General features: G+C 39.9%; 1 protein-coding gene across 5 annotated transcripts in view; it reads left to right on the top strand.

Moving 5' to 3' along the window:
- FYB1 (FYN binding protein 1) overlaps nt 1-14,840 on the top strand; it is a 176,119-nt gene that overhangs the window by 67,825 nt on the left and 93,454 nt on the right. For all 5 annotated transcript variants that reach the window (XM_063619547.1, XM_055246070.2, XM_055246071.1 and 2 more), the window contains one exon: nt 9,082-10,243. In XM_063619547.1, the coding sequence (XP_063475617.1) occupies nt 9,109-10,243 (1,135 nt within the window). In that variant the 5' untranslated portion in view covers nt 9,082-9,108. The remainder of the gene's footprint in view (nt 1-9,081; nt 10,244-14,840) is intronic.

Genomic DNA, 14,840 nt, shown 5'->3' on the forward strand with positions numbered 1-14,840 from the left:
TCCTGCCTCAGCCTCCCTAAGTGCTGGGATTATAGGCCTGAGCCACCCACTGTGCCCAGCTGCTGCCACATGTCCTGGTTAGCTCGTTGAGTTCTTCCTCTTCTTAGCAGTTTTCACACAGATCTTTTCGCATGCTGGGAAGGAAGTCTCTAGAAAACCCCACAGATAGCCTCATTCCTCCACCCCCACTTCACTCCATGTAGACAATAAACTTTCAGTTTCTAACGTCATGTTGAGTGTAGAAAAGAAATTTACCACCCAGGAGCGTGTGTCTCTGTGTGTCTATGTTTTCATGTTTGTTGGGAGTGACACGAAGGCTGAGGAAAAAAAAGGAAGCATAATATTTCTATTTTTCCCTTGACAAACAGTATCTTTCCCAGACATCAAGGATTTTTGTTTCGGACTTCAAATGTCCTTAGCAAAATAAAGTTTTTGTTGGGGTGTACATGAAAATAGAACAACCATAAGAAATAGGCCAGGCGCGGTGGCTCACGCTTGTCATCCCAGCACTTTGGGAGGCCGAGGAGGGTGGATCACGAGGTCAGGAGATCTAGACCACGTGAAACTCCGTCTCCACTGAAAATACAAAAAATTAGCCGGGCGTGGTGGTGGGTGCCTGTAGTCCCAGCTACTCGGAGAGGCTGAGGCAGGAGAATGGCGTGAACCTGGGAGGCGGAGCTTGCAGTGAGCCGAGATCACACGCCACTGCACTCCAGCCTGGGCGACAGAGCGAGACTCCGTCTCAAAAAAAAAAGAAAAAAAAAAAAAGGAATAGTAGTTGAAACTTAGGTCTCTCTTTGAGGTTGGAGGAACAGAAAAAATGAAAGAATTTATATTGTATTATGAAGTGTACATCAACTATTAGCCTAAGAACCAAAAAAGCCACTAATAAGATATCTATGAAAACATTTTTCAGTTATCTACAAGTTCGTTAGTCAAAATGTAAATTCCTGAAAAACTATTTTCTAATTTGGTATTATCAGCTCATGCAGGCTGAGTGAATTATCCTAAACAAGTGTAAGTTAAATTTGCTATAAAAAATTATAAAATAGAATAAGAAAAATAAGTGGTTTTAGGACCATTTGTTGTTCAATACTATCTACATCTCACTCTATATTCTCTACATCCTATCGCCATTCTATCCACATCAAGAACTCAAAAACACATAGCAAAACAAACCTCAGAAACACGTAGAAAGTCATATATACTTATATGTATATATTTATACTAGAGACAGGGTCTCGCTGCATTGCTCAGGCTGAACTCAAACCCCTGGGCGCAAGCGGTCTTCCCACCTCAGCCTCCTGAGTACCTAGGACCACAGGAATGCACTAGAGCCCGGCTAGAAAGTTGTATTTAACTTCCTTATCCATTTATGCTTAAGCCCTCAGAGGCCATGGCAAAGTCAAAACTATTTGTACAGGAGCTATTTTGTAGGATAACCAGGAAGAGAATGTTGAAGGTTCGAATTTGTAGAATGATGATGATTGTCAAGCTCCTGATTCTAAAAACAGGGGGTACACAAAAATCCAACTGATGCACATGCCTTATAGAGAATACAAGGCGCCAGCATTTGGGAGGTGGACCATCACCATCAAAGCTTTACTACTTGCTAGGCTATCTTGCTTCTTCTGCTCTAATTCACTCTGGAAGAGAGAACACAGTAGAAACAGGAGAAAGGTCCGGATCATCAGTGCTCGGAATAATACCAGACCAGGAGATAATGCACAGCGACATCTGTGGTGGTTTTTCTGCCAAGGTCCGAGGGGACCTGGCGGGGCACACACACCACCCAGAAAGTCCCCATTTAAGTCAGGTGTTTCCTTCCACATGACACCTCACAGTGCAAGGCCATAGCAGACAGGGCATCGCTGGGGTTGTTGCAGTTCCATCCCCACCTTCACAAGTTACAGAAAAACATACAGGGGTTGTCACAATCAGGGCTACCACCGCTGCTTCCGCAACCAGGTCCTCCTACCCATGCCTTCGCCCAGAGCCTGCAGCAGCGGGCTCCTGCCCCAAGAACTTAATTTGCGGCGAGAGTCAAGTTCCCACATCCTGTTGAAGAGAGGGGCCTGGTGCTCTCTCCAGCCTCAGAGGCTCAGCCCACTGGAATGCATCACAGCCCATTTGCAATGAAATATTCTATTAGCAAGTGCATAAATCACAACTGCAGGTCAACAAAGGAGCTAAGAAAATCGTCTCCTCCACTCCCATCTGTATGACCAGTCAAGGTGAAATTTAAGTAAACTCAGTCCATCAGCCAGTATGTTCAATGCATATTATGGAAAGAGATGAGCCAGGATCAGGGGTGTGTCTGCTTGTTTGCCAGGGAGGGAATTGCTGTTGAGGAGGAAAAATAAAACCAGGTTCCTGCTTTTACATCTCCTTAGGGAAACAGAGAACACACATGTAAATTATAATTCATTAAGAATCTAAATAGGCCGGGTGCAGTGGCTCATGCCTGTAATCCCAGCACTTTGGGAGGCTGAGGCAGGTGGTGGATCACCTGTGGTCAGGAGTTCAAGACCAGCCTGGCCAACATGGTGAGACCCTATCTCTATTAAAAATACAAAAATTAGCCAGGCATGGTGGTGCATGCCTGTAGTCCCAGCTGCTCGGAGGCTGAGGCACGAGAATCGCTTGAACCCAGGAGGCAGAGATTGCAGTGAGCCAAGATTGCACTACTGCACTCCAGTCTGGGTGATAGAGGGAGGCTCTGTCTCAAAAAAAGAAAAAACATATTTAAACAGTGTTAATCGGGATAAAAAAGATCACTGCCATTCTATCATCTATAGTGGAGCTTGTTATGTACGATGCTTGTGAAAGGTCTCGTCAGGAGTACTGTATTTTCAGCCAGCAACTGTTAACTCTTAAGTTGGAGTAGTTTTGAGGTAATTTCTAATAGTAAAGAGTTTTATGGAAGTTTATTTTCAGATTAAAACCATTCCCTTTTCCAGGTTTACTGGGTACAACAGATCAAGTCTCTTTAAAGAGAAAACACTGTGTGTGTGTGTGTGTGTGCATTGTGTGTGTGTTGTGTGTGTTGTGTGTGAGAAGGGATGGAGGGCTTGGTCATGGGGGACATATGTGTTATTTTCTTTAATCTAGGCAATGCAAACCAGTAATGCAGAATCCTATTGCTCTATAAAAATTTGAACTGCTTGAATCTATTACAAATTTTTGCCAGTGTGCTTCCTGCCTCAAGGATGGTAAGTTTCTCCAGCTTAGGGGAGAACATTCTGTCTCCTCAGTGTTTTTGTTACTCCTCCTGGTCAGGCCTTGGTAAAGCAGGTCCTAAGTTTGAGGAACAAAAGGCATCACCCCCACAGAAGCTGGGTGTCCTAACCAGCGCACCATCTTCACCCGCCCTGGCTACAATCTCTGAAGCCTTAGGCAGGACGAGGGCTGGCTTCCTGGAACCTTTTCTCCTGTACTCATGAGTGCCCTCACAGCCTCTTGATGTCCTCTGACGTCACTGTACTGGGGTCCTATTATGGGTAATGGTGGCAGTGGCAGAAACAAATTTTGTTCCATAAGAAGAACCAGCAGTTGAGACCAAATAAGTTACGGGTAACAAACGACTTTATCTCAACATAACTAACAATAAAGAAACTCCATGTTTGGTAAAAAATTATCAAAGATTTTTTGAAAAACCGATTTGGGTAAACTATTTTATTCATTTACTGCCTCCACCATGATTAGAAGCATTACATGCAATCAAATGAAGCCATTTTATTCCCTTTTTTATGGGCTTTATATAGGGAAGAGTAACAGCAGCCACAGCAGAGATTCATTCTCCTCTTGCTTTAATTGCAAAAGTGACACAAACATATCTTAAGGAGGTAAAATCTGGCTTCGAAGTCATTTTAAATTCATTAGTTACCCATGATTTATGGAAGTTTTATTTCTTTTGTATTTTAAAGAACATGCTAAAGATGAGACTTTCAAAGGTGGGCAACTTTAAAAACCATTGCTAGTAGTGGCTCATTTAGTTTCTATACAGTTATTTGTAGGTGTTAAGAGTGTAGTCTATGGTAAAAAAAAATTAAAAGCAGACTTCCGGGTAAGTTAATTTCAGTAATTCAAGAGCAATAGAATTAGCTCAGGGTTTCTCAACCTTGGCACTATCCACATTTTGGACTGATAATTCTTGCTTGTGGGAGGCTCTCCTATAGGACAGACGTGCAGCATCCCTGGCCTCTGCCCAACCCCTTGCCTGGCTGGTCATTTTAGTCAAAAATGCTTCCAGATATTGATAAACATCCCCCGGGGGGGAAATTCCCCCACCCACCCCACCTCCATTTAAGAACCACTAGATTAGCATAATATCCAAGAAATATTTAAAACCATGAGTAATATAACAATAAAACTAAAACAAAACAAAATCCTGTTCCCAGTAATAGAGATAATATATTTTTAGTTTTCCAAATGAAACTATGTAGATGAACTGACTACAAAAGGGACAATTTTCTTTCTAGGAACAGAAAAGATGGGATGTCTGTCCTTCATGCCATCTCAGCCTTTAACGGTTTACTTGGTTCATTACTTTTATGCAGATTGCTAAAACTCAAAAAGATTTTCTGAAAACTGGGTTTGTTAACTGTCAATCTAGAGGATGTAACAAAAGCATTTTTGTTAACAGACATTTTCCCAAGGTCTGGGGCAAATGTGAAAGTTTATACCACTGAAGAGACATAATTCTGAGGAAAGGCAAAATATATGGGGGCTAAAGGAAATTAATTTCTATGAAGAGATTTTCTACTATTAAATCTGTGTTTGTGAGCAATGTTTGTGAGTAATCTGGACTAAGAATTATATGGATAGATAGCAGGTAGCAATAATAACAAATTGCTTCTAATGGCTTTGGAAAAGAAATTGCAAATGAAATTTTTGTTTTACTAAAACATCATAAACTCTGATGTCTTCCAGATTGTGAAATATATCCTCTGATGAATAAGTAGAAGCCCAATCTTGATATCACTAAGTTAAAAAGGTTCTGCAAATAACATGCACCAATATGATCCAACTGGCAAGGGAAAAAGTAGGGTGAATATTGAAAATATTTAACAACTGGAATTGACATAGGTACCAAACAATCCCAATGGTTGCTGATCATACATCCACCTGTACTGGTGTATATCTACCGAATATCAGCCCTAGAAAAAGGCAAGGTGCAGAGTAGATGTTTCCATCTATGTGAAAAGTGGGAGAAGGAAGGGTGTATGTGTGTGAATGAATATGTGTGTGTTTATGTTTGCATATGCACCGGTTAGCAACATACATAGGAAATTGGTGACAGTGATTGCCTCTAGAGAGAACTAGGGAAGGTCACCATGTAGTTTATTATTTAAGGAAGATCAGTTTGAGATTAAAAAGGAACATTGCTAATCATTATTCCAGAACAACAGGTATAAACTCATACTGTACTGGTAAATGAGGACATCAGCCTAGCCTAGAACTGGGGAACTAAGTCAAGGAGTTGTAGAAGGCTTACTTTTCACTCTATCACTCAAGAATATATTACCCCTACCCTTTTTTAAGTAAAAATAAAAGTACTAGATAATTGAGTAGATATTCAATCCACAATGACATCAGAATGAAAGAATGTCCATTTTAAAAATCATTTTTGCTTTTTCTATCATTATGCTTAAAGAAAAAAAACCTACCTATTATTATTACGATTAAGGGTGAGTCTACTAAACTTATTATTTTATCTACTAAACTTATTAACAGTGATCATTATTAAACAATCTCTGAAGCTAAGAAGCCAATATTAGTGATTAGGTAGTTGCAAAGTTCAGGCTACTGATTTGCCAGACATATTAGTGGCTAAGGGGCTCTAAGATGTCCTGCATAGGAACTTGTTGCTCTTTCTTTCCCCGTCTTTCAACATCCGGTGAAAAGTCTCACACTGTAGGTAAACCAAACTGAAATATCTTAACTCTATTATGTTATTCAAGAGTACGTTAGTTCTAGCTACTTTAATTTAAAATTAGGACATAACATTAATAATTGCAACTTCAGAATTTGGTCACATAGAGAAAATAATGTTTTCTGACTAGCAAATTAGAAAAACAGAGATGGCAGATAATTATTACATATATATTACATGCAATTCTTATCTAAGAATTTTACATGCCTTTGCCCATTTAATCCTTATTTTAAAACAAAAACCCTGTGAGCTATAGATACTGTTATTATTCTCATTTTAAAGATGTAGAAAACTGAGCCTCAGAGAGGATAACTACCATGCTAGATCACGTGGTTAGCAAAATGGCAAAGTCAAGGTTTGAACTCAAGTCATAACCCCAGAGCCTGTGCTGTTAACTTTGACATTGCACTGCTTCCTGGGTCTGGGTTGGCAGCTGAGAGACTTACGTTCCAATCCAAATCTACCACTTCCAAAACCAGGACACTGAGTTTGATAATGGGCTAGGGTATTTCATGGGTTTCCCCCCATGAAATCCAAGACATAAAGTTGCCACGTGAGTAGGATACCACTTAAAACTCTTGCTTTCCATTTCCTCACCGATGCAGCGAGAGAAGGGACTAGAGAATATCTAACATTTCACCTGATTTATAAAAATCAGAAATCCTCCAATGTGCCAGGTACTCTTTAAAGTGTTTTACACATAGGAAGTTGTTTAATTTTCCTAACAGTCCTACGGCTACACATTATTATTCCCATTAGGGAGGTGAGAAAACTAAGCCCAAAGAATTTTGATGTCTTTTGTCCAAGGTTAAATAGCTAGTAAGATTCAAACCCAGGCCACCTGGCTCCTAAGTCTGTGCTTAGTCACTCAGCTATGTAGCCTCCTGTTATAAATCTAGAATATACATTATATGATATGGAATTAAGTCTAGAATAAAAGGCATCTTCCACAGAGACAGACTTCCTTCAGTTAGGGGGCAAATTTTTGTTCTTGGTACTGCCATAATTATGCCCCTTGTACTGACGTTTGGGGTCTCTGCAACTCTGATCTCTGAAGGTTCAGGGAAGAACCCATTCTCTCCTATTCCCTCCCCCAAGCACCCAAATTCTCCCTTGTTCTGCTGTCTTCCTGCCTCTTGCCTTCAGGAATTGCTTGAGGATTTGAGGAAGTCAGGGGTGGTAGAAAAGTGGCAAAGGGAGGAAAGGTAGAAAACAAGCAGTTTCCAACAACTCAGATAAGGGAGGTCAATTAAACTCACAAAATTCAAGTTGGAAATTGCTGCTCTTGTTAGCTTTTCTGCTCCTGCCTAAATCCCCAGCCTCCCACCCTGCAAATACACATGCCCTACAGTTTGGTATGGAGAGAAACTCTTGCTGAGGGCACCATTTCTTGTAAAATCACTATGCACAGTATTCATCTGAGTGCCTGCCCTCATTCCCCAAGCATATATTAGAATCCTGAGGGAGCCAGGCCCTGGTCTAGGTGATGCAGGGATACAAAAAGAAATGAGACATTTTCTGGACTTCAGAGCCCCAGACACACCTGAGTTTGCCTGCCTGTGCTCACAGTTCCTAGAACTGTTAGGTAGCGTATTCAAGGCCTGGAGTTGCTACCTAACAGTTCTAATAATAATTTCCATATATTGAACCCATATTGTACACCAGACAGGCATTTTACAAATTCCATGTTTAAGGCACATGACAATTCTGGCTAGGATTTAAACCCAGTTCTCATGCTCTGGCCATGCCATCCTCCTGCAGTTCCAGCCTCATTTTCCTTTCTTGTGAAATGGGGTTAAATCATGTCATTCTTTTAGAACTACTGTAAGAATGAGACGGGACAATATAGAACAAAGCACATGTATTTACCCCCCACTAAATGGTAGTTCTCATCACTCTAAGAGGAAGTAACATAGGGGCTTGTAGAAGCACCTGAAGTGTGCATGAGTCAGGAGGTGGGAGCAACCTTCCCAGCTGGAGGGACCTGGTTTTGCACCTTGAAAGATGAAATGTGCCTGGGTATGGGGCAATGAAAGGTGGGGGATGAGAAGTAGAAAAGCACGTTAAGGGTGAATTTTAAAGCACGAAAAGGGAAATTGTCATGGCCACATTGGTTAACTTCAGTGATTTTTTGGAAGCCTCCAATTTTCAAATATTTCTAAAAGAACTAAAAATTTAAACTCCTTGCTTTCGAGACAAAGAGCAAACACACCATTAATTTTCCCAGGTAAAATGGGATTACATTCACAGAGAAAAGTGAATGCCTATTATCTTTGCTAAGTAATACCTTAATTCTAGACAAGCAAGGGAGACCCAGTAAAAGCACCTCTAAGAAAAAGGGATGCCTGTGGAAAGAAAGGTCTGGAAATGAGACTGACAGCCTGTCCCTATTACCTCTTCCTTATCTTCCCGCTTGTGCCTCCAGACCATGACCTCTAAACAGAACAATTCTGAAAGTGAGTGTACTCACCTGCTAGTATGGATGCAGGTGAATCATTAGTGATAAATAATTACAAATAAGTAGAAGAAGTCATTTTATTACTTACTTATAAAAATGAGTGAGGTTTTTCTGCCACATCTCCCTGTTAACAAACAGAACTTAAATATGGATAGAAGCAAAAAAAAAAAAAAAAAAAAAAACTCTTGTAAACCACAGAGATGTATGTTAAACACGGCCATGCTGTCTAAAGCACACAGCCTCAATTTACAGAAGAACTTACTTTCATTTTTTAAAGGTAGTTTCTACTTAAGAGTTTCAATTATAAAATATGGAAGAAATCTTTTTTTAGTCACTTCCATATTTTTTCAAGTGAAACTTTAAAAATAAATAATACCAAGTTAGAGTAAATCCAACAAGATAGCTAGAGAAACAGTGAGAAGAAAGAAAGGATTTGTTCTTTAAGTAAAAATAAGCAGGTCAGTCCGAGATAACCAAAAGAAAAACTATATGCACAACCATAGCCTTCCTCTTTCAAGAAACTCTCGCAACTTATTTTGCCAGAGAGGAAGATAAATGTTACAATATCTTGCTAACCAATCAGCAACGCTGCAGGCCTCAAACCAGGAAGCTCTTTAAGGTATAGTATTTTAAACTGTGCAAGTAAGACTTTTGTCTCTCAGCTAGTTTTTGTTCCCTATGTTTGTAGGATGGAAAGGCGGATGTAAAGTCCCTCATGGAGAAATTTAACACAGGGAACAACCCGACAGAGGATGTCTCAGTCAATAGCCGACCCTTCAGAGTCACAGGGCCAAACTCATCTTCAGGAATACAAGCAAGAAAGAACTTATTCAACAACCAAGGAAATGCCAGCCCTCCTGCAGGACCCAGCAATGTACCTAAGTTTGGGTCCCCAAAGCCACCTGTGGCAGTCAAACCTTCTTCTGAGGAAAAGCCTGACAAAGAACCCAAGCCCCCGTTTCTAAAGCCCACTGGAGCGGGCCAAAGATTCGGAACACCAGCCAACTTGACCACCAGAGACCCCGAGGCGAAAGTAGGATTTCCGAAACCTGTAGGCCCCAAGCCCATCAACTTGCCCAAAGAAGATTCCAAACCTACATTTCCCTGGCCTCCTGGAAACAAGCCGTCTCTTCACAGTGTAAACCAAGACCATGACTTAAAGCCACTAGGCCCAAAATCTGGGCCTACTCCTCCAACCCTGGAAAATGAACAGAAGCAAGTGTTCCCCAAATTGACTGGGATTAAAGGGAAATTTATGTCAGCATCACAAGATCTTGAACCCAAGCCCCTCTTCCCCAAACCTGCCTTTGGCCAGAAGCCGCCCCTGAGTACCGAGAACTCCCATGAAGACGAAAGCCCCGTGAAGAATGTGTCTTCATCAAAAGGGTCCCCAGCTCCCCTGGGAGTCAGGTCCAAAAGCGGCCCTTTAAAACCAGCAAGGGAAGACTCAGAAAATAAAGACCATGCAGGGGAGATTTCAAGTTCGCCCTTTCCTGGAGTGGTTTTGAAACCTGCTGCGAGCAGGGGAGGCCCAGGCCTCTCCAAAAATGGTGAAGAAAAAAAGGAAGATAGGAAGATAGATGCTGCTAAGAACACCTTCCAGAGCAAAATGAATCAGGAAGAGTTGGCCTCAGGGACTCCTCCTGCCAGGTTCCCTAAGGCCCCTTCTAAGCTGACAGTGGGGGGGCCATGGGGCCAAAGCCAGGAAAAGGAAAAGAGAGATAAGAATTCAGCCACCCCAAAACAGAAGCCATTGCCTCCCTTGTTTACCTTGGGTCCACCTCCACCAAAACCCAACAGACCACCAAATGTTGACCTGACGAAATTCCACAAAACCTCTTCTGGAAACAGTGAGTTATTTTCTCGTTTGCTATTCAGTATGGTTTACTCCAAGGCAGAGAATGTTTTAGCTTCTGGGGAAAGTTTCGTAACAAGGAATGATTCTCTATCTGGTACTCATATGTGTATAATGAATTTTCTTTGTCTTGTTTTTTTCTTTCGTGTGGGAGGTCTGGAAAAGTAGGAAGTCTTCATTCTGTGAGAAAATGCCTTGGTCAGCTGGGGTTTTGTTGGGGGAAGGGAGAGGGAATACATTCACTTCATTGATACGTGGTTTTGCTTAATGATAACCATTGCATTTACTTCCTTTGTTGGGTTTCATTTCTGTTGAATGAGACTGAGGTACGTTACCCCTATCAACACAGAGGAGTTAGACAGGAAATGAGCTATCCTCTAGGTCAGCAGTTCCCAAAGGGAGCAATTTTGACCCCCAGGGGACATTTGCCAATGTATGGAGGCATTTTTTATTGCCACAACTGGAGGGTGCTACTGGCCTCTAGTGAGTAGAAGCTAGGGATGCTGTTGAACATCCTGCAATGCCCAGGACAACCCCACAACAAAGAATTATTCAGGCCATAATGTCAATAGTACAGAGATGACAAGCCCTCCTTTAAGTGACTGCAAATATCCACACAATTCATCATGTTTCCTAAGCCCAGTATTCAAATGAGGAAGGAACGGGACTCATGAAATGGTACTTTGTGCTTCACATTTTAGCTATTTTCTATTTCTCAGTATAAAGTTTTCTGAACTTTTCTGATTCATAAAGTAATATATAGTTAGGAAAATGAGCTAGACAAAGGAGTACTTTCCTTTCGGGTAAATAGTTTAAATTTCTACCTGAGATATCACTGCAATTCTCTGGGATGTGGTAGAGTGACTGCATGTAAGAAGCTCACACATGCCTGAGATGATTAATATTTTAGGTAAATGATGTGCAACTGTTGTTTATTGTGAGGGGGGAAAAAGATGCCTACAAGTGACCACACTACTCGTAGTCGCATCTTTCTCCTTACCAGAGTATGGTCTAGTTAAAGCAATTCTAAGCCTAAAGGTTGTTTTTCGTTTTTGTACTGTAGAAACATCTTGCGATATGTTATCTTCCTGAGTTCAGTATTCTCCTTGCTCGTAAACAGCTTAGTGATCAAGTCCTCTGCTAATTCAAACACACAGAAAGCAAGTTTGGAATGACCCCATGACCATCTGTCTTCCAGAAACGTTCATCCTTGTTTCACATTGCATCTCCTCCTCATCTGTCATCTTATTTCAATACCGGGTCATAATTCAGAACTGTTACTTTTGTGAGACTTTCTAAAAGGTCCCGTATTTCTCTTATTTCTTCACCTCGGATAAAAAATTAAGTATTATAACCTCCATTTTATGGCTGTGACTTCATGCCAGGGAAGGAGTTCTGATGTTAGGCAGAAATCCCTGGGAACTTTCTTCCATCTTTGTTTCGCTCCAGCTCCAGTGTGGGTGGTGGTAGAGCACGGTGGTGACACACGTTGCCTGGTGTCACGCTTTTCAGTGAGTTGCCACAAATGCTAACCAAGTCCTCTTTCTGACTCTGAAGGCCTGACAAGATCTGATTTTTGGTGAAGTAAAGCTACAAGGGACCCAGGCAGAACTGCAGAGCAGACAGAGTTTATCCTTGTTCTCCTTCTCCTCTCCTTTGCAACCCTTCCCTGCTCCTGAATGCCTCCTCACTGTCAGTAGCCCATGCCACAGTTCACATTCTAAATCCTGTTATCAATGTAACCCCCTCAGCATCTGATGCCTCCAGATGTATTATGCTCCAAAATGTATCCTGTTCTCTCTTCATTCACCTCTTCCACAAATCAAAACTCAATCCCTCTTAAACTTGATTGACTTCATTTGACATCTGGATTAAGCAATCTGATTCATAACTTTAAACTCTGAATAATACCCCTTTAAAGCATTCACCTTTTTAAAAAGCATTTGAATTCTTTTATCTTTTAAGTAGAAATTACATTCTGACTGAAAAAGCAGTAAGTGTAAAATGGTGTACAGTGAAGCTACCTTTAACCCTCATCTGCCGCTTTCTGGGTCTTTCCAGCCCCTACCCTATAGAAACCACTCTGCTTAATTTCTTATATGTCCATCTGAAGTTTCTTTATGTTCACAGAAGCAAATACAAACATAAATACTACCCCCCACCCCGGCTTTTTACTCATGAAGTAGAATATTATGTGCAATGCTCTGATCCTTGTTTTTTTAACATATATAAATCCTGTATATCTTTCCACATTTTAATAAAGAGTAATTGGTTATTCTTTAGAGTTGCATAATATTTCAGTAAATGGGTGACAAGCTTAATCAATTTAACAATTTGCGTTGTTTCCAAAAGTGTTATTTTGGAACAATACTGCAGAAAATAAACTCGTGTATGTGTCATAAAGTAAGCATTTATTTTCTGAACAAGAAACTTTTTAAGTCAGGTCTGCCAACTCTTGATCCTGCCACTGCTATTTTTCTTAAACAATGCTAGAAATACTAAGTAATTTACCATTTCATTTAGGAACGTTAAAATATATCACAATTAGAAAGTATATGTTTATTTTATATAACTGGGGAAGCAAGATAAAGAAAAGAATTAAATTTCTGTTGTAGCAAAATTTTTTAAAATTCTGAAATTCTATTTTTTATAATTCTGGAGTATGTAAGTAGAAAATAAATAATTATTAAATAATTAAATAATAATATACATATACATAAATATGTGGTATATTGTACATACAGTCTTTAGATGGGAAAATTCTTTATTAAGTGTAATTATCGCCCCCATTTCACAAGTGAGTGTTGAGATGTGACATATTCAAATCATATATCTGAGGCTAAAATCCAAGTCTTCAGATTGCAAGTTTAATACTTTCTCCACATACCATCGTGCCTCTGTATGTATGTTAGCATGTTTATGTTTAAAGCGTAAGTGTATTATTTATTTATATAGAGTATATATGCAGATATTCCTTGACTTATGATGGGGTTACATCCTTATAAACATTCTTAAGTTGGAAATATTATAAACTGAAAACACATTTAATATACCTAACTACCAAATGTCATAGCTTAGCCTAGCCCACCTTAAACATGCTCTGAACACTTACATTAGCCTACAGTTGGGCAAAATCATCTCACACAAAGCCTATTTTATAATAAAGTGTTGACTATCTCATGTAATTTATTGAATACTGTACCATGGTTTCTACTGAATGCATATGGCTTTTAGTCAAGTAATCGTTAATTTGAACTGTCATAAATAGGGCACCATCTGTGTATGTATACATATGATTACTAATATGTACATACGATTTTAACTTTTTTCAAAGGACTTTCAAAATGTTTATGTCTTTTATTACTTATAATGTCCCATGAAATAGATAGAGCAGTTTTAACGAACCCATTTTAAACCAATGTGCAGAGTTTCCAGGTTATCCATTACTAACGTTATTAATGGTACAGAGCCTAACATGAGAGTTGTTTGCCATATAATGTAGACTTCAAAGTCAGTAGACCTGGGGTTTAAGCATGACTAATGTATTTACTAGCTATGTGACCTTCACTTTACCTCTTTCCGTGTATGTCTTTCTTCATTTGAAAAAATGAGTAGAATACCACCTACTTCGCCAGCACATTATAATCACTACATGAGATTCGTTGTAAGTGCTTAATACAGCATTTGACATATAATAATATCAAAATAATTGCACACTGTCTATAATTTTATTACTTTTATTAGCATTAAAATTTTATTACCAGCCCCATGATATTTTGATCATTTTATATTATAAATCATTTTATATTATATTATTCTAGGAATCATGAAACTGCATTTTACTTACTTCTGTTTGTAATATGTAAATGTATTTGTGATTTATGATGCCAGAGTCAAACAATGATTGTTGGAAGAGAGGTTTCCCACCAGAAGCCCATTAAATTTATGCCCTCAGATGCCTCCTTACCCACAGCAAAGGCTGGTAGAGAGCAGTAGGTGGCACCCAAGTGGCACTAGGTCACAAGTGCCCCCAGATTTTGCCATCTCCTACTGGCTGAAGCCAAGCAAAGCCATCTGACTCAGCCAAGCAGAGGTGGAGAGGCTGCAAAGCCAGCATAGATGGCTGTCATCCCAAGACACTGGTATTATCAAAAGCAGTTTTCGCACTGCACTCCAGCCTGGGCGACAGAGCGAGACTCCGTCTCAAAAAAAAAAAAAAAAAAAAAAAAAGCAGTTTTCGAAGGTCATTGCTTCCAGAATGCATTTGCTTTCCCCATTACCTGTCAACCTGGAAGAAATAAATAAATGTGGCCAATGGATTTGCTATGGATTATGATTGGCCACAGCTGCTTAGATTGGCAACTTCCAGGGAAAATGCTTCTGAGTGTGCTGCTACAGACCCTAAAATTTTTTGAGATTGGAGTTTTTATGCCAACTCCCACAAGAAGTGTCCTAAACATACCTGCCTAGGCATGGATTTCCATATAACAGGGCTTCCAGATAAATTATTTGCAGCATGGTATAATTAGAAAATTTATTTATTTGCTTGTAATAAAATGGGAAAGAAGAGAGATTCTATGCTTTAGAAAAAA

This window comes from Symphalangus syndactylus, chromosome 16 (genome assembly GCF_028878055.3).
Source record: "Symphalangus syndactylus isolate Jambi chromosome 16, NHGRI_mSymSyn1-v2.1_pri, whole genome shotgun sequence".
Classification (NCBI taxonomy): Eukaryota; Metazoa; Chordata; class Mammalia; order Primates; family Hylobatidae; genus Symphalangus; species Symphalangus syndactylus.